The sequence below is a fragment of the Mollisia scopiformis genome (assembly GCF_001500285.1).
Source record: "Mollisia scopiformis unplaced genomic scaffold LY89scaffold_6, whole genome shotgun sequence".
Lineage (NCBI taxonomy): Eukaryota > Fungi > Ascomycota > Leotiomycetes > Helotiales > Mollisiaceae > Mollisia > Mollisia scopiformis.
Window position 1 is genome coordinate 391,322 of NW_017263586.1, and position 18,540 is coordinate 409,861.

Genomic DNA, 18,540 nt, shown 5'->3' on the forward strand with positions numbered 1-18,540 from the left:
GCGTACTTAATACAAGTTCTGGTATATCACCAATCCGAGCTCCCCTCATTGTCCCATCAACATCCCAACCAGAAGAATCCATCAAGAAGAAAACACGCATATTCCGTTGCGCCCACCATATCCCATCCATACCAAAAATCCACCGAGTCGATTCGTATATTCCTAGCCGTGAGAATCGTAAAAAACGCCGTTCGAAACTTTGAAAATTGATATCGAGCCTGCGTAGTCCCCAACATCATCCTCATCAGACATGGAAGTCTGTTCACATCCTTCCTCTCCAAGCATCGATGAAGATCTTGTCAGATCATCAGCAGCAACGAAGACACCTATCTTCTATTTCCCAAGAAAGACAGTGACCACTCTACAAAGATCCCATTCTCTCTTCCAGTCCACCCCAGTAGACCAATGGTCTCGGCTCCAAGATCTCCAATCCAGAGCCGAAGCTCTTCCTCTCTTCCTCCATATCTAGCATCGAAGGCTGTCTCCGCATAATAGCATCGATGGTAGTGATAGGTGACGAGGTGTTGGAAGCATATGAGTCTCTGTTACTAGACGTCATTGAGCCATGAGAAGCGGAGGATGAGCGGCGGAGAGAGGAGCGGATGCTCGAGGAGAAAGACTGGAAGCGTTGTGTGGTGCGCATATTGAACGATGAGGAAGTTGGTGTGAGGTGAAGAGTGACGATGTATAAGATGAGGGGAGAGGTACGATGTAGGTCTGAAGATAAGATAGAGTTCCCAAGTCCGAGAGTTCGCAAAGTTTCCTTAAACTTTCTCGCTTTGATTGTTTGTCGATCGTGAAAGAGGTTCGATGCGACGACGTTGATATGACTTCTTGAACAAGAAGTGATTCGTAAGTGCAAGTTATGCGAGTGGATATGTTTGCTCGACGGCTCAGCCTTTTCGAGAGAAAGATATGTTTAATTATTGTTGTTGCGTGGCGAAGACTCAAAGACAGAACGAGTGACGAGTCGTGAATAGACCTTAATAATGCATGCAATGGCGAGTCGGTATCCTGGGGACGCGAGTCGAAGAAGCCAGAGCGAAGGAAGAGGGATCAAGAACACTCAAATGGAAGTACGCAAGTCCTAGTACTTAAGTGGCTCTTGTTCTGGCACGCTATGACGGGAGATGGACGAGGGTTGTGGATGCAAATAGAAAGGGAGAATAAATGGATTGTATTAAGGGGAAGGTATTAACGGGAAGGGCAGTAGAACGAACTGGTACTCAAGTATGGAATGGGGAATGCAATAATGGATGAACGTATGAGAAATGGTGGGCATATTAATGCAAAGTGGAACCTTGCGTGGATGATCTTGGTGTCCCTTGGTGGCTTCACTCAAAGCGTAGGCTGTAACAGAGGTGTTGGGAGTGTCGAGGAGGGGGCATAGTTTGACAGGGAGGGGGAGGCGGAGGCGACGGACGACGATACAAAAGAGAGGCAACTGACTGCAGGTGCGGGTGGATTGCAGATGCGAGGAGGAGGAGGAAGAGGAGCAAAAGGAGGGACATGCAGTCAGAACGGTACTTTCGTACGCAGGGCCAAGGCACGTGCGACGGAGCAAGTAAGCTTGGTGCTCCTACAGCTGTCAGAGAACGCCGTAAAGAGTGACATATGCAGTAGTTTGTGCATCCTCTGTGCAGCAACAATGATCATTTCGAGGTATGATTCACCCATCCTCCACCCAACTGAGCAACATTGAGGATTTTGACACTGCCAAGACTGGCCGTGCTGGGATTCATTCTTAGGGGCCTCGTGTTGGGTCGTGGAAGCCAGATCAGCGATGACGAACTTCGCTCCTCCGCCAAATCTCGGACCCAGTGCGAGACCACACTAACCTCGACCCATTGAGTGACCCTTTACAAAATATCAATAGATTCAATTCCAATCAATGCAAATCCCCTCACAGCCTCTCCCAGAATATCCTCCTTCAATAGGCCATGAATCACCATCTCCCCTCTCCAATAATTCTCCCAATAATTGAAACGAGCTCCCCCTTTCCAACGAATTGCCAAACTGCGAGACATCTTCATACCACCCGCACCCGCATCAAGCATCAGCATCAATCACCCCACTCAAACTGCTCAAACAAGGCACCATCACCCATCATGAACATCAAACACCTCTAATAACACTGCAACCCTGCACCGCCTCCCTCACGCTTATTCTCCCCTCTTTCTAGAAGGAATCTCCTTCCTGCCCCTACCCTACCTGAAACACCCGCCACTGATCCCAGAAATCCCACTCCAGCTCCCCAGCAGCTTGACACCGCCAAGTCTATTTATTCACAACCCCATTTGATGCCGTGGACTTCTTACTGTATCGTGTGAAGAAGCGAAATCATAACTGTGTTCACGATTTGATTGACAGACATGACATGATAAGACCAGACGATGGGTGGATGATGCATTTTCTAGAATCTCGAGCTGACTGAGAGGCAAAGTTGTCTGGGAAGGAGGGTGCTGAGTGAGATGTTTCGCACGAGAAGTGCCGCGCCGGCGCATGAAACAATGCTACTCTATCGCCACCCAATCCAACACACCATATCATCACCATTTTCATCATCATCGCCGATAACAAACTCATGATCTTGGAAGAAAGCAGGGAAACCACAAGCCCTGACGAATCGAGCAAAAGAGCAAAATCTGGCTCTACCTGGTATATTCATTTGACTCCATGGCTATGCACATTAGTTCCATCCACCAAGCCTCCTCCAAACCCCGGAGAATATCCCCCCAACTGTCTAATAAACAAATCCAGGCCTGTATCTGTACTGCCAGAGAGTATCAATTCGTACAATCCTCGATGAACTTTAGTCTTGTTCATCATCCATCCCTTCCTTTCCCTTTCCTTCCCTCCCTTTTCCCCCACTATTTACATCATTATGCTCTCCCCCGCCCGTTGAAACGAAAAGAAAACTCATGATTGACGTCCGTGAAATGCTGTTGCTCTTAAAACGCCTCGCTTGAAACCTCCCAGAGAAAAATTCAGTGACCATCTGCCCATCATGCGACACATTCGCCGCACGGGCGCGCAGAACCCAAGATCTAGGTTTACAAACCCCTAAAAATATACGCACAGATCATGCCTGTGCTTCATCACAATCAACTATCAAACCCCAATGAAGCTTCGCTTATAATCCGTCACTTCACGCAGTTCCTCCCCGATTGGGTCGTCTCATCGTGAAACTGCGTCGGATACTCTCACCCCAAGCTGAATTGTCGAGCACTTCCAGCACATTTTCTGCCGTGACGGCACTGCCACGTCGACTGCTGTGCGCCGACCCGGCTCCTTCAGTGAGCTCTCCTCCTTCGAAGCTGTATGCCGAGTTGGTCGGTCGGTGTGGTGAAAGTTGAGGAGACCCTCGGGGAGACACGCCTGGAGATATGCCAGGACTGCCCGGTGACAACGGTCCGGGGGGCAACTGGCCGCCGAGAGAAGATCCCCTTCGGTGTCTTGCGGCTCCATCTAAGCCGTGAGCAATAAATGATGATCGAGTGTCGCTCTTATCCATTGGCGACGGTGGTGATAGAAGAGGTGAGACCTTCGTTCTAGCCTGCTTGGCGATATCATCGTCGTCGACGAAAACCTCGGGACCAAGTTGTGGGATGTCCGTCATGCGACCAGACCTCTTGCTTTCGAGATGTTTTCTAAATCTTCTAGACCAGTACCTGCAGTCACGTTAGCAAGAAGGACACAGATAGGTCTGTCATAGTACTGACATGGTGTCGAAGAAACCGAGGACAATGCGTCTTCGGACTTCCTCCTCGACTCTTTGGAGGCGGGCACGGCGACGCAAAAATTCTTCAAGTCTAAACCTGTTAGCAACCAGCAAAACCATTAGGTAGAGCGAACTCACTTCAGAGATTTGTTGTCGCTGATGACGTTATAATGGGCTAGAATCATTAGAACAGTCGTGAAAGAAATGCCACGGTCAACATCAGCAGAGACCATGACTTCTTCGAAGAATAGGTTATATCGTGCCCTTGCAAGTCGGATAGCGACCGGATCGATCTCGGCAAGCCGCTTGTTAAGGGATTTCAGATTGACAGTAGGAGCCGCGCTGGTGGATGCCATAGACACTATTCTACCGCTTGTCGGTTCTGATTGAATATCTTCCAATATCCTTCGCACTGAATGTTCATGTGGGTATATGCGCATCTCAAAGACTCCCGATAGTTCTCCAAGAAGGCGTGGGAACTGCTCTTTGGAAATGAATCCCGTTCCCTCAGGATCAAGTGTTGCCCACGCCTGCTTGAACCGTCGAATTTCTTCTCGGCTCACTTTGCCTAGTCCGCTGGAATGCTGGTAGACATAACTGAAACTTTCGTAGATGAGCGAGACGAACAAACTGGTGAAAATGTACATGCTCAGTATGTTCCAAGATATGAAGAGTGCCCTAGCCCATTGAGTGCTGCCGCAATCGCTGTTGAAGAAGCTGGGATCGTCAACACATAGTGGTGGCAATATCGTGGCATAGTCCTCCATGATCTGATTCCAACCTTCTCCGCAGGATATGCGGAACAGTAGAATCAATGCTTTTGGCACAGTCCTGAAATTGAGATTGTCCGTCTCATTGCTTCCGAACCGAGTAAGGCCAAAGGTTTGTGTTAATGCAATGGCAAAGACCAGGAACAGGACGAACCAAGTCGCCAAGAGATTACCGATGTTTGTCAGACTAGCTGCAGCTGTCTTGAATAGCTGGTCCAATGCGTCATTGCGTGGAATGAGTAAGAGAACTATTGCTACCAAGAACAACTTGTGCAATTGGATGTAGCTTTGTTTGCCGATTTGTGTAAGGAGGAGGACCGTCGAAGCGAGAGTGCCAGCAACAGCAAGAAGTGCATATAGATCCCACGAGCTCCTTCGATAACGTGACCAACTCAGCCCAACGATGCGTACTATGACATTGGCTGTGTAAAAGACAGTGAATCCGAGGAAGATGTAAGTCCTGGCTGAATCCCACCATGCAGGTTCTGGATAATATTCAACCAACAAGAGCAGCAAATGTAACACAAGCACAATCGTCATTGCTTGGTGCCATCTGCCGTGTTTTCTAACAGCTCTCTTATAGCACCAGTCTTTGAATTTGTTTCCCTCGGTACTCAAAGGTCGCTTCGATGGCGAGACTTGTCTGAGCAATTTCCTGAGCTCAAGCCAAGACCGTTGATCTGCAGTCAGAAATGCTACACCTGTTTGCTCAGTGTAATTCCGCATGAACACGGAAATGAACAAAGTGAGCACAAAGACCGTGGCAAGGAGGTTGAAAATGACGAAGAACATCGCATTGCCTTGGGCGGCGTAGGAAGCGGGTTGAAGTCCTCTGCCTGTGATTGACTCTGCACTCCACATTACGTCTACCCATCCTTCTTGGGAGACAATCTGGAAGAGAATGAACAAAGCACTTCCAAAATTGTCGAAACTGTAGTACGGATTTGAAACCACCCGGGGCGAGAGAACAGGCCAATTGTTACTGTACGGCGTGTTCGTGTATTCTCCAAAGCAGTCAGAAAGGTTGTTGGAAACAGTTCCTGTCAAGTCATTGCACGCCAGCATCTGTCCATTGAAGAGATTGACTCCGTAAATAGCGAATGGAATCAACAGAGACAGGGAAACAAAAGCAGCCTGGCACGATTAGCATTCTTGAAGTTAATCAAATATACCAACACTTACTGAAACGATTTTCCAGATTCCCACTGTGATTAAAGAGTGAAACGTATCTCTGGCGCTATCGCTGACATTCAGTAATCTCAAAGCTCTTAGGGCTTTAAAGGCGCCAACGGCCCTCGACACGGCACCATCGTTCGAGAGGGAGGTAATAACGTTGATCCAGAATGTGATCAGTACGATACCATCAATGAAGCCCCATGTGCTCCTGAAATAAGCATTTGGAGTCCAGAAGAACCCATCAGCGATGATTTTGATAAGTGCTTCGATGGTAAAAAGCGCGGCAAAGGACATGTCAGCCCATACGAACCAGTTCCTGACGTTGAATGTGTGTGTGTTGAAATACTCCTTTTGATAGAGCGGAGTGGTAATGCATGCAAGAAGAACCATGGCGACGATAGCGGCATAGATGAATGCAGAGAACGTGTACCAGACGATTGTGTTTGGTTCCACGCCGTCGAATCGTTCACTACCTCTGCCAGGACCAACGATCTTCTGGCATAGGCGACGAATGGGATTTTGTGGCTTGAAAATGAAGAGAGCAGTATTGTAATTGGGATGTCGAGCCAAGAATTCTCGTTGTGCTTTCTTCCGTTGGGATGTGGCGTTAACAGCCTCCTTGGCCATGGTCCTGGCATCAGTTTGCTCGTCGGGACCGAGAGAAAATTGGATATTGGAATAGAATGGATTGGGCTCTCGATTCCAAATTCGAGTCATAAATCGGCCCCATAAAGAAGATATGAACCCTGGTTTTACAGAAGCAGTCTCTACCGGGGGAGTATTGCTAGGCGGAGTTGTTGGCTGGTCTGCATTGTCCGCTTCGTCGTCGAGGAAGTCTTTTACTACTGCATCTTTCAAGAGCATTTCCATGGTCGCGGGGCCGTAATCCAGAGGGTCCTTGGTAGACTTGTTCCGACCAAAGCGGAAAATCGCCGAAAGCGAGAGGTTACTGGAAGAGTTGCCTAATTCCTTTCTGTTGAGGAACGATTTGACTTGATGCATGCGCTTCTCGTCCTCTGACACGTCGAAATTTTCCTGGATGACAGCTATGAACATATTCACCAAGATAAAATTTCCCAGAATGAACCATCCAATGAAAAAAACTGCCCCGATCCAGGCAGTGTTGCGTGCAGTGTCGAAGGCGGTAATGTTGTAGAGATTGATGGTCCAGTTTTCGCTAGAAAGTATCTGATACATGCCTAGGAAAGCATTGTATATCGTGAAGAAGGTGATATGAATAACATTTCCGTAAGGATCTGTCTGAGTTAATTCGCCCCGAAAGAGCTGTACCGCGAAGATTGACATCAAGAAAGTGGTCAAAAACACGAAGAGCATCAAGTTCGCAATACCACTCGAGTTTCCGAGCACGAGCATGATCAATGCTCTAGTGATCGGTACCGCAATAATCAGACGGTAAATTCGCAGGATTTGGAATACTGACAACCACGCATATGGTTGCCCAGAGCTCATAATGGGCGGTATGAGAATGACTGTTGTGATGACCGCGAGGGCAAGATCGACCCAGTTCTTGTTGTCTTGAAAGAACCCTCTCCAGTCCACAGAGAAACGAATCAGGATCTCGACCAGCAGGATGAATGTAACAACCACCTCCGATTCATTGATGAACTTTCCACGCTCGACGGACATTATGGAGCTCCGAAATCCTTCACAGAGCAAGCCATAAGCAATGACGATAATCCAAAGCCAGTATGTCTTGTCATAGAGAGCCTTCATTTTGCTTTTCCGTCTTGGTGTGTCTGACTCCTTTGTCTGCAGCATGCCTTTCACATGGGCTGCGAATGCACTGGCTCTTCCCTCTTCTCGAATTACCTGAAAAGAAGAAGTGATGACTGCAATGAGCAAATTGAGAAGCCACAACATCATGATCATGATGCCGCCGGCAAAAAATAGCGCAGCAGCTAAGTAGTCGGAGTTCATAGTGTAGTACATGAGATCCGTGAACGTGTTTGCGGTCATGATAACGAAGACAAGTTCCAGCGACTGAAAGATATTATCGAAGCTGACGGTACCATTGTATGGGAGCTGGTCTGGTAAGAGCTGAAGGCAGTAAGAACCCCGAGGACACAAGTATCCCTTGTGCGAGGTTGGGCCATTTTGTAGTATGACCGAATCGACTTGGTTTATAGCATTGCCGAAAGTGCCAGTCACATATGGCTCAGGCGCTCCAGTCTCATTGTTGAATTGGCCTCCGCAAAATTGATAGACTTGGGTATAAGCTAAGCCACTATTGTTGAAGGGATCACTGGGATCGATCCAGACGCACTGACGATCAAAACTTGATTTGAAGCTTTGAACTCCGATAATCGCAAAGAGAAGCCAGAAGAATCCGATAAGGAATGACACATTGACTAGCAGCGGTGCAGCTTTCTTCAAGCTCCGTAGGATAATCTAAACATATGTGTTATTTAAGTACTTAGTAAGAGGAAGGGTCGACTTACTGCTGTACCATTCGTAAGAGCCAGCAATCGAACGATGCGTAGACAGCTTAGCATGCGGAAAATGTAGAGATGGAAGCTATCCTCAATTCCAGTAAGACCTAAGATAAATGCAGTCCAGAATGCAATGACGGCTAAAAAATCAAGTCTGTTGAATGAATGCCTCAAGAATGCGCGCCTGGCTAGTTGTAATCGCTGAGCTTGCTCTACAGTCCTGATGCTGTCACTTTGTATGGCAGTGAAGGAGCGCACGACCGTAGGAGCGTTGACAGAACCATTTCGTGGAATTTTCAAAGAACGCTGCCTTTGAGGCTTGAATACAGTTTCGTATTTGTCCATTATTGCCGATTTGAAGCCTTTCTTACCAGGCCTTGAACTGTATTCTGCTGCATTGTAAATCAAACCAGAAACGATGATACGGGCTATCATCTCTATAGTGAAGATGACGAAGAGACCGAGTAGAGCTAGGTCTATTGGAGATTGGCCAAAGTGTGTCGGTCGCGGATGCTCGTATACGTTTTGAGAAGCGTCCACAGCTAGTAGGACTGTCTGTACAACAATAAGAATCAAGATGGCAGGTTCGGTCAAGGGATAAACTAGAATATCGCATAGTTTCCTTCGGAGTTTACTCTCTGGAGAAAAAAAGTTGAGCGTTTTGCCTCTCAAAGGGTTTGGAGGCTGGTCTGGTTCCTCATCATCTTCGGGCTCAGGTTGGGCGCCACCGAAGAAACGCATGGCCTTCTCTACTGGCGCTGTGGGTAAGTTTTGTCGATAATTGGGACCGGCCGCCAGCGGATTCTCCTTGCGTTTTGGCTGATATCTCGTCTCAGATTCGTCACTCAGACTGCCAAGGGTACTGGGTATGCTTTCATCCCGTGAAGCTTCAATTCGAGCGGTAATCTCAGCAATTTCGGGATTAACAACACGGGTCGACATAGCTCTCATTATCGAGCCAGCTCTTGATAAAGCTCCGACATTGGAAGGTGACCGTGATCTAGTCCTCCCATCAGGGGTGAGAGCGTTGCCATAACTGTGCGATCTCGACCGACCTCCATGTGGAGACACACCAGCTTCTACATCCATAAGGTCATCACCTAGCCGTGAGCCTCTATAAGCCGTATCTGGAGTATCAAAGTTAATACTCTGAAAACTTGACCTTGATCTATCATGCCGCTGGCCATCGGGAGTAGTTGGTCGGACGCCACTTGGAAGTTGTAATGAAGTCGGGTCAGTCAGTGGTACCGTATCGGACTCTGAGGGAAAGTATGAAGGGTCGTCGCCTGCTGAATCGCCATATGGTGATCTTATCTGCTCGCCAAATGATGAACGTCCATCGTCAAAGTCTCCAGAGCCATATGAAGATGTATGGGTGAGTGGTGCATGCGATACACTGATGTCTGGAACTAAGAGCCCCGCAAAACCCATCGCAGCTTGGAAATCCGCGGGATTCCCAACTGGTGATACTGGCGTCCCATGCTCATCACCCACAGACCGTAGCTGCCGACTAGGTACTGTTAACGGCGGTCCACGATTTCTCTGTCTCTCTGTCGGACTAGGAGATGCGTCTCCCAGTCTTTCGTATCTCGGACCAGCATTACCACCACTAGTAGGTCGAGAACCTCCTCCAAGCAGACTCCTTCCTCTGCTGTGTTGCTGCTCCCAATCCGCTATATCTGCAGAATCTGGTGGGCGTGCCCCCAAGTCCCGCAGCTCAATACGTGTCTCTGGAGGGGTCGAAGGATGTGTGGAGTTCTGCGAGTCTGTATGAGGCATTGTGACCTATGCCAATGACCCGAAGGTCTTGGTCTTGTCGTAATTTTGTCGACTGTGGCCAAACCTGGAATCAAAACTGCAGCTGTCAGACGTCGCAATGAGCCGGTCGCAACAGAAATCGTGGGTATCGTTAAGACGTATTCATCGTTGTTTGAATAAGGATTCGCAGACTTCGGTCAAGCAGAATCGATGTCGTTGCGCTTTTCAGACTTGGTAATTCAACAATTCTTTCTCGTGGTTCTAGGAGTCGTCGTTTGGAAGTCAACCTGTAACACTTTGTTGTTGCATCCCAACACGAGCAGGCTGTTCCTGTGAAAATGGGGCTAAGCAGGGGAACGTTGGAAGTTGCATGTGAGTTGCGCCAAATTTAGATGGTGTGGGGTCCTTTAGAGTGCTGCGGTTCTGGAATTGAAGCAGAAAGAAAGAATAAGGAGATAAATCTTCTTAAGCACCGCGGAGCATTCGGGTTATCCAATCTCCCTCTCGATAATGCTTTACAACATCTATTGAAACACCAAGCGCTGTGGACTACTTCCTTCAACCCGACCCCGTAACTAGCGACAAATTCCCCTGCAAGATGCAAAGTCCCAGACATTTGAATACATTTCACTTGTACAGTACTCTATGTCCTTTACAAGACAACTGAGCAATCGGGCACATTAGTGACAAGTAGTTCACTGTCCTACAATTCATGACCAAATGATATATCGTAGAAGATCGTGTTATGATCGCAGCATCTGAACATGATACTTTTGGGGCTTTGCTATCAGTCACGTGTATTGAAGATCCGAGCTAGTACAAATTAGTCATAGCTAGATTTGAGCCGATTTACAGATTCACGCTCGCGAACTTCGAAGGCGGAACGCGACAAATTTCCCTCCAGACATCCACTCCTACAACTTCGCAACGCACTCGACTACAATTACGAACTCGCTCTTTCACCCGCGTACGACAGAACACTGCATTATCTACCCGCGAAAATTGCAACTGTCACATTACTGCTATCGTAAAGGCAACCATCAAGATGTCCTCCCGAAAACGAAAGTTCCAGGGACGACAGGAGTCCGAGGTAGAAGCTCCAGAACCGCCAAAGGAAAAAACCTTGCTGGAAAAGATTCGCAATTTGTGGGAATTCAGCAACCTGTATCAATGGATATACACATTTGGTGGAGCTGTAAAGCTAGATGAGAAGTTCGATATTGAGGTACAATCCCTAGTCACCAACCATCATAGCTTCGCATACTCATACATAGTCATAGGATTTCGAGATGGAATGTTTGAAGCACAATTCTACTCTGCTGCCAGAGATTGGTTTGGCGATCCTAAAATATGTCTCATCACACAGGGGTCTCACGTAGGTGGTGTGCTCCATCCAATATCATCTCTCTAACCATGGAATAGACCTGAGTTATTCAACGAGTACACCCGAAGACAGTATATGGCCAAAGCTCCAACACGAAATCCCTTCGGTGATGAAGAGGAACCTAATAAATTCAACGACTTCGATATCTTCACAAAGGTGCGTTAGTGCCATGAGTACATATGTTGGATGCCGCTCATATCACTCTATTTAGATTCGAGTCCTACAACAACTCACCCAGTGGGCATTTGTCAACCCAGACAAGATCCGGGAGAAGATGACAGAGCAAAAGGACACTGACCAAACCAATTGGGTAAGTTGGCATGGAAATGATCCAAAGCTCTGTGCTGACATGTATGTAGCGAATCGAGCCTCTTGGATGGGATTCCGATGATCGAACTTACTTTATCCTTGATGACAACCGCCTGTATCGTCGAACCGACCCTCCTCCACCTCCACCCCCGGCACCCAAACCTAAGAAGAATTCCAAGAAAGCCAAAGCTGCCTCCCGTGCCAGCAAACGTAGAAAGGTCTCCGAACCTGCTGAGAGCGAAGTTGAGCCAGCAGAGGATGAACACAACGAAGCACAAGCCGATGCCGAGAAGGAAGACGACGGCTTCGGTGGCATGACTTGGGAATGCGTGGCAGTCACAGTTGATGAGCTCACTACATTCGTTGACTCTATCCAGAAGAGTAAGGATCCAAACGAGAAGACCCTACGAAACCGTATTGTTGAAGATGTTGTTCCGATTTTGGAGAAGCAAGAGGACGAGCGTAAGCGTAAACAGGCACAGAAGGAACGCGAGCTTCTCAATCTTGAAAAGCTCGCGACGGCGAAGCGTTCCAGCAGAATAGCAGGGAAGCTAGAGCAACAAAAACATGAACAGGAGATCAAGGAGGCCGAACGTAAGAAAGAGGCTGAGCTTGCTATGGCAAAGAAAGAACAAGAGAAATGGCAGAAGCTGGAGAAGGAGAGGGAGTCCAGGATGATGACCCGAGAACAGCGCCTGAAGGAACGTGAGGCACGCCGTATCCTTCACGAGGAAGAACTGGCCAATCTCTCCGAAGACAGCAAGAAGATTGAGACAGGCGAAGGACGACTCTCCGAAAGACATCTGAAAGCAGAAATTGAAAGAAAGAAGCAAGCCTTGAAGGAGCTGACCGAGGAGGAGGATTGGGTTTTCGACTGCATATGCGGAGCCTACGGCCAGATCGATGATGGAACTCACAGCATTGCTTGTGACAAGTGCAATGTATGGCAGCACAGCAAATGTGTCGGTGTCAGTGAAAGTGAGGCTGATAATGAAGACTTCCACTTCATTTGCCAGACCTGCAAGCGTCGTGCGGAAGATGCTGAACGAGCAAAGACACACCCGCCAATCAAGATCAAGATCAACAGACCTGGATCTTCTTCGTCAGCAGCAGGAAAACAGAGCTCGCCAGCGATCATGAGCAAAGTCAACGGCACGTCCCAATCTCCCCCACAAGCTGGAAAGCTCATTCAAGGAGGCAATCTGCCACCTCTTCATTCATTTCCAACTCCGAAGGCTCTTCCAAATTCTTCATGGCAACATGCTACTTCACCTCAAAGGATAGCACCTCACTCTCAAGGTCATCCAGCCGCCGCCAAGTATCCTCATAGCAATGGATCCAATCAACCATATCCTAATACACAAATGTCGGTCGCCTCTTCACCAATGCGTCCACCAAGTTCCGGGTATCAGGGTCCATACGTATCATATCAGAGCAATGGACCTCCATCCACTGTCTCACCTTATGGTCCTCCACGACCTTCAAGCTCTCATGCATTCTCATCTCCACCTCCCCACAGTTCCATCAGCCTTCCTCCCCCTGGACAGCCTCAGCAGTACACTTTTGTCAATGGAAACGCTCACGGGACCCCATATCAACAGGTTGCATCAACTCCTGTTGCTCAGCAACCTTCAAGCATTCAAAATTCAACTCCATCAACCGCCTCTCACCGCTGGCCCCCCTCGCAGACGCATATGGCACATGCTCCTGGCTCGATACCTGCCCATGACGGACAACAGAGAAACGTGCCTTCGCCCCTGTCGGCTACTCCTGTCCTAGCTCCTCTGAAGTACACACATGCAGCACCAACATCCTCTAGTCCTGGCAGTGGCATAAACTCTCTCTCGGGAACAGTTCCGCTGAAGACTTCTCCGCCGCAGAGTGTAGCCACACCAGCCCAATCTGCAAACTTTCAACAAAATGGCGACTATCAAAAGTCCACTTTGCCACTTAGTATGACAGGCATTTCACCTACGAAACATTCGCCTCCTAGACCGACCACTTCTAATGGAAGTTTCGGTTCAGCGACCCCGTCGATATTACCACCTGTTGCCTCTTTGTCTCCAAGTCCCCGAGTGCAAGACCCCACCCCTCCGATCAAGCTCTCGGATTCGGATCGTAACAAATCAAATGGACATAGCATCAATACCTAATATGTTCTACTGTACAACAATCGTCTCAGTCAGCGATTACCACAATCAATACCAAGTCTCAGAGAATCGATCTGATATGGAAAGGTTGTGAGAGACAACTACCTACCTTGGCTGAGACCAGAGCAGCACACGTGTTTAGGGTGAGAACAGAATGTTTCTTGAAACCCGAACGTCTATAGATGGGTTTACCTACAAAATGTCTTTCTTTTTCAATATAATGTGAATGTATGACAGCGGACCGGGGTATTTGGAGTTTGGGGAGAGCAAAGGACTCCAATAGAGCTCTTTACGAATGCATGCAGCGTCAATAGAGGGCAATGTGGGATAGACTAGCACTTGCGATACAGATGAGGAATGTACTACCATAATGCATGAAATTTCAGTAGCCTCGTGTTCCTGCCATGTGAAGTGAAATTGATACGCCCAGCTTACCCTAAATTTTCAGTAATCTATATCTTCAACTAGCATGCAACCTTGAAGCGAACATTCTACAAGCTCTATCTCTCAATGTGTGAAGTCACTTATTTAGTGGTAGTTTTTTTCATTAATATCGTGGTGTTGATGCCACCACATTCCAATCCCAGCCTTCTTGACATGTTTTCTAGTTCCAAGCCGCATGCGACAAAGAATGTATTTCCTCCAAGAACTTCTGTGTTATCGACTTTCCAAGCCGTTCATTGAGCCCATAAAATCTTTTATATCCATGGCTCGCTGTGACGGATATGTGGGAACAGGACTAGGAGGAGATAAGTGGCTATGCATACTAGCTTTATTATGCAGGGCTTGTGGCATATCTGCTGAAAGAGTAATGTTTGTGCAAATCAAAGATTAAAAAAGCCTGAGAAGAGTCTAAAGTACTGTGAATATGTAGCAATTCTGCTCTTTCATCATTGAGAGTTGCTGTGGTACAAACAGTACATATGATGGATGTGGGATCCAAACGAACGGAAACCGAGAAGAAGTAATTCTCCCAGAGAAGCCCCTAACCTTGCAGCTACAGACCACATAAGCCAGAGCTTCAGAAGCCCAAAACCTGACCGCCAGACATCACGCTCAGCCCGACCGCACCAACACCAGTAGCAGAAGAGTGCGAGACCACCGCCTTCATAAGGAGTTACCATCAAAGAGACATCAATCCCGGCATCAAACAAAGTCTCAGCCTAATCCTCCTCGCATGTCCCGCTACTGCACGTACCCGCATCCACCAGATCGTTCGTGTGGTCCTGCCTATGCAAATTCCCGGACAGGAAAGGTATGTCTACCACATGGCATCACGCTCGCCTTCCCTCCCTCACTCGCAGCAAGGACATCCTGACTTCAACTCTTGCTTGCGTGCAGAGACTTCATCGACGACATGTAGGGAGGGAAAATGTGGCTTGTTTCCACTTCCGCATCTCTCCTCGCTTAGTTTCCGGGAAGGGGAAGGGGTTGATGGACGCATTCCTCAGGCCAAGCGCATCGCAACGATGCAGTCACGCTGCAAGCATTCCTCGCCAGGCTTGTACGCGTTCACTGAACAGCAGTCCAGAGCGGGGTTTCCTTGGAAGACGCGAACTCGTGCATGGGAACTGCGTATGTGCATGAACTGGTGGAGAAGCCAGTCAGGCTTCAAGCATGGATTAAGTGTGGTAAGGAACGGATGGAGAGCGTACCAGTGCCTGTCTGTTTGTAGCTCATCTGTAGCCTCGACGGGAACCAATCTTAGTGATGTTTTGCTCAGGTTCAGGAAGATAGGTACGAGGTGCTGGAGAGTGGTAGCGTATCCGCGTCCCATAAAATCTCATGAGCTCTGAGCGGGGCAAAGTCCGGAGTCCCAAGCTGCAATACAACGATAAGATGCTGAAGACTGTTCGCATAGCAGCGGTTCTGCTAATTGCCATTTCCCTGTGTGTGCTGTGAGTTTTCTTTGAACGGAAGCAGTGGTTGGCCGAAAGCAGAATCCCCCAATCCGTCAAAATCGCCTAATTCGTCGATTTCTCTTTAAGAGAGCCCGAACTTCGAATACATAAAGACCACAGCAGATCCTTTCTTTCTGTCAAAGCTCCAAAACAAAGACACATACTTTGCTCTGCTTCGTCGTATTATCCTTACTCTTGTTGCCTTTGCTTCATCCCACGGCGTTTCGACACATCATCGACAAAGAACGTACCTAAGACCAGAGCAGCCTCAGAGCATTGGCATTACTGTCGGTCAGGGGTACTGGACGCTGGAACCTCGCATCTCACTTGCCCACAGCTGCGGTTCCAGAATATCTGGCGACCTAGGAAGCCAGGCGCACTGCTGCAAGACGGCTGCCCGCGATAGGTTCGTACCAAACTCCATGAGTGCTGCACGATCCGAGAGAAAAGACAAACCATTCCCGCCTGATTCAATTCTCAGACCAAAGTCTAATAACTAGGACTTCAGATGAACTGTCCTCAACCAAGAGAATCCCTTCGCTAGATCTTCTTTCCAGAAGCTCTTGAGATTCTTCTTCTTGGAAACTGATCCGCTTTCCCGGTCTCACCTGCTTTCACACCTTCTCCTGCGAACTCACCGCCGACGTACCAGCAACAGGCCCACGAGCTCTTCGCGGTATCATTACACCACTCGGTATTTATCAGCTTAAAACAGCAACCAGAGGCGTTATTTTGGCGAGGTATACTTCAGACAAAGCTTCCAGAAGTCGTCAGCTTTGCTCCCACGCTCTCCAGCCTTCCGCAACATACAGACTCGCTGCCATCACTCAGAAGGAGCTCTTATTGTACTCTCGACCACTTAGCCAGCATATACCTACGGCCATATCCTCTTTCCATTTCGCCGAAATAAGTCTCTCTTCTCGGGGAAGGGTTTCTTCAGGCTCTTGCCATCGCAATGACCCAAACTCCACCGCCGCCGAGCGAAGGAGAGCTGATGCACCAAGGTCTTCACCAGCTGATACAACACAACGCCAGCACGCCTTATCCACAGGATCAATACGACGAAAGAGCACGCCAACAACAACATTCGAACTACGGATCGCCAGCACCGTATGATCAGTACGCGTACCGCGGCCAGCAGCAGCGATACCCGTACCAGCATCAACATCATGATTCAGGACTGGGAGTTCAATATGTGAGATAAGCACAACGCAACGCCAGAGCAGCTACTAATATGAAATAGGACTATTCATGGTCGATGTATCCAGATCAGTACAGCACGCCTGCTACGTCGCCTCCAACTCCTTCAATGAACCACCAAGAAATGATGAGAGCAAGGAATGGTATGGGACTTCAGCGAAACCACCAAAGCCTGAGACCTATGCCAGACAGCAGATCTCGAATCACAAAGTCCCCAAAACCGAAAAGAGAACCAAAGCGGACCAAGATCAAAGCGGAAAGCAAAGTCGCCAAGCTTGAGAAGCCACTCAGCGAGCTGACGAAGGACTGGACGCATGTTGAAGTTGTCGACATCGACGCCTACGTGAACAGATCTGCAGAAGTACGACGAAAAGAGGTCGAGGAAGGAAAGATACCTGGGAAAGTGAAGCGTCCAATGAACTCGTTCATGTTGTACCGCAAGGCGTATCAGAACAGGACGAAAGACTGGTGCCTGCAGAACAACCATCAGGTCGTGTCGCAAGTCTGTGGAGACAGCTGGCCACTCGAGCCTGATGTAGTGAAGGATCAGTTCAGTGAGTGGGCACGAATCGAGCGCATCAATCATCAGAATGCTCATCCAGGTTACAAATTCTCCCCAACTAAACCCGGTCAAGGCAAAGGTGCCAACAAGAGGAAAGTGTCGGAAGAGCCTGCATCTGAGGCATCTGATCTTGATGACTTTGAGTGGCAAGACCCAAGGAACAGGAAGAAGACTAAGCATCGTCCATCTCCCAGACCAGAAGCGCCTGTCATGTACCCAAGTACAAGATCTGCATACAACTACTCAAGAGAAGACTCAGCAGAGGAATACGTCGGTGGATACAACAAATCGCTGTTCCAGAACAACAATCCAGGAGTTCCACTACCACCTCCATACAACCAAGGAGGACTTCGTCAAGGGGAATACTACCAGCAGACGATTCAGAGCAATCCTAGAATTCCAGGTGCTGAAGATGTCATTATCAGGAAGACTGAAACTCCTGGCTCATTCCTAGGACTTCCAGGAGGACAGGACTTCAACATGATGAACCTATACAACCAATACGAGGCATCGCAAGCACAAGGACAACGTATAGATCCCGGTCTCATGGGTCCAGATCAGCAGCTGTACGAGCATACCATGTACCCAGATCCCCTGACACCAAACATGTATTTTCCCGACGGCCAGAATGGAGAGCAGCCGTGGCAGCCCTCGTACAATATTGGTCATGACCCTGTCATGCCTTTCATTGACCCACAGCTGACTCAGGATGGGGGCCAAATCCAAGACCCGCATATGCATGTCCTCAAGGGAAACCAAGAGGGATGGCATGTTGAGTCACTGGATGCTGGTGGTGAATTCGACAAGTGGATGGAGGAAGAGCACTAAGTAGTAGCAGGATCGTCCTCTCAATGAGCAAGTAGTAGTAATGATGGCGACGATGATTTCTGGACCGGTTTCGATGCCAAGATATCAGGGACGGTGACTTGTAGCATTTGCAAGCGAGGAATGGCGTTGGGGGTAGTGTGATGTTTGTTATTTCTGTAGCTTTGGAGGTCTTTTTCTGTCGGCATGGAAAGTCGTCTGATGTATGTACGCAATGCTGAACATTATGAAAGGTGGATAGTAAATTAGTTCATCCTCTCAGATTTGTGAAAGCTATTCCCGCCGAAAATGTGGGAGATTCATGTACACTGAAGTGATCTGAAAGTTAATGCTT

General features: G+C 48.3%; 5 protein-coding genes across 5 annotated transcripts; 2 read left to right on the forward strand and 3 right to left on the reverse strand.

The window, feature by feature from the left end:
• Nucleotides 1–361: 361 nt before the first annotated feature.
• LY89DRAFT_578919 (uncharacterized protein) lies at nucleotides 362–559 on the reverse strand (the record flags this gene model as incomplete). The annotated part of the gene is made up of 1 exon (XM_018208973.1): nucleotides 362–559. One exon carries the CDS (start codon nucleotides 557–559, stop codon nucleotides 362–364), a length of 198 nt encoding a protein of 65 aa, XP_018074737.1.
• Nucleotides 560–2,207: 1,648 nt separating this feature from the next.
• On the reverse strand, nucleotides 2,208–2,622 carry LY89DRAFT_442097 (uncharacterized protein). Its single transcript, XM_018207545.1, has one exon. The coding sequence runs from the start codon at nucleotides 2,584–2,586 to the stop codon at nucleotides 2,353–2,355; it is 234 nt and encodes a 77-aa protein (XP_018074738.1). The 5' UTR covers nucleotides 2,587–2,622; the 3' UTR covers nucleotides 2,208–2,352.
• A 526-nt stretch (nucleotides 2,623–3,148) lies between these two features.
• Nucleotides 3,149–9,896, reverse strand: LY89DRAFT_579312 (BcCCH1, calcium channel protein; the record flags this gene model as incomplete). Its single annotated transcript, XM_018208997.1, has 5 exons — nucleotides 3,149–3,671; nucleotides 3,723–3,812; nucleotides 3,860–5,625; nucleotides 5,674–8,076; nucleotides 8,127–9,896. The coding sequence occupies 5 exons, from the start codon at nucleotides 9,894–9,896 to the stop codon at nucleotides 3,149–3,151; spliced, it is 6,552 nt and encodes a 2,183-aa protein (XP_018074739.1).
• Nucleotides 9,897–10,920: 1,024 nt separating this feature from the next.
• LY89DRAFT_552514 (uncharacterized protein) lies at nucleotides 10,921–12,674 on the forward strand (the record flags this gene model as incomplete). The annotated part of the gene is made up of 5 exons (XM_018208317.1): nucleotides 10,921–11,100; nucleotides 11,156–11,250; nucleotides 11,298–11,415; nucleotides 11,471–11,569; nucleotides 11,619–12,674. Coding segments are annotated over 5 exons (1,548 nt in total), but the record flags the coding sequence as incomplete, so codon positions are not given.
• A 3,799-nt stretch (nucleotides 12,675–16,473) lies between these two features.
• LY89DRAFT_639892 (uncharacterized protein) lies at nucleotides 16,474–18,209 on the forward strand (the record flags this gene model as incomplete). Its single annotated transcript, XM_018211641.1, has 2 exons — nucleotides 16,474–16,814; nucleotides 16,863–18,209. The coding sequence occupies exons 1-2, from the start codon at nucleotides 16,575–16,577 to the stop codon at nucleotides 18,207–18,209; spliced, it is 1,587 nt and encodes a 528-aa protein (XP_018074741.1). The 5' UTR covers nucleotides 16,474–16,574.
• Nucleotides 18,210–18,540: the final 331 nt, after the last annotated feature.

Coding starts and splice junctions, on each gene's coding strand:
- LY89DRAFT_442097 (XM_018207545.1), bottom strand. CDS start 2,586: ATGAGTTTGTTATCGGCGATGATGATGAAAATGGTGATGATATGGTGT.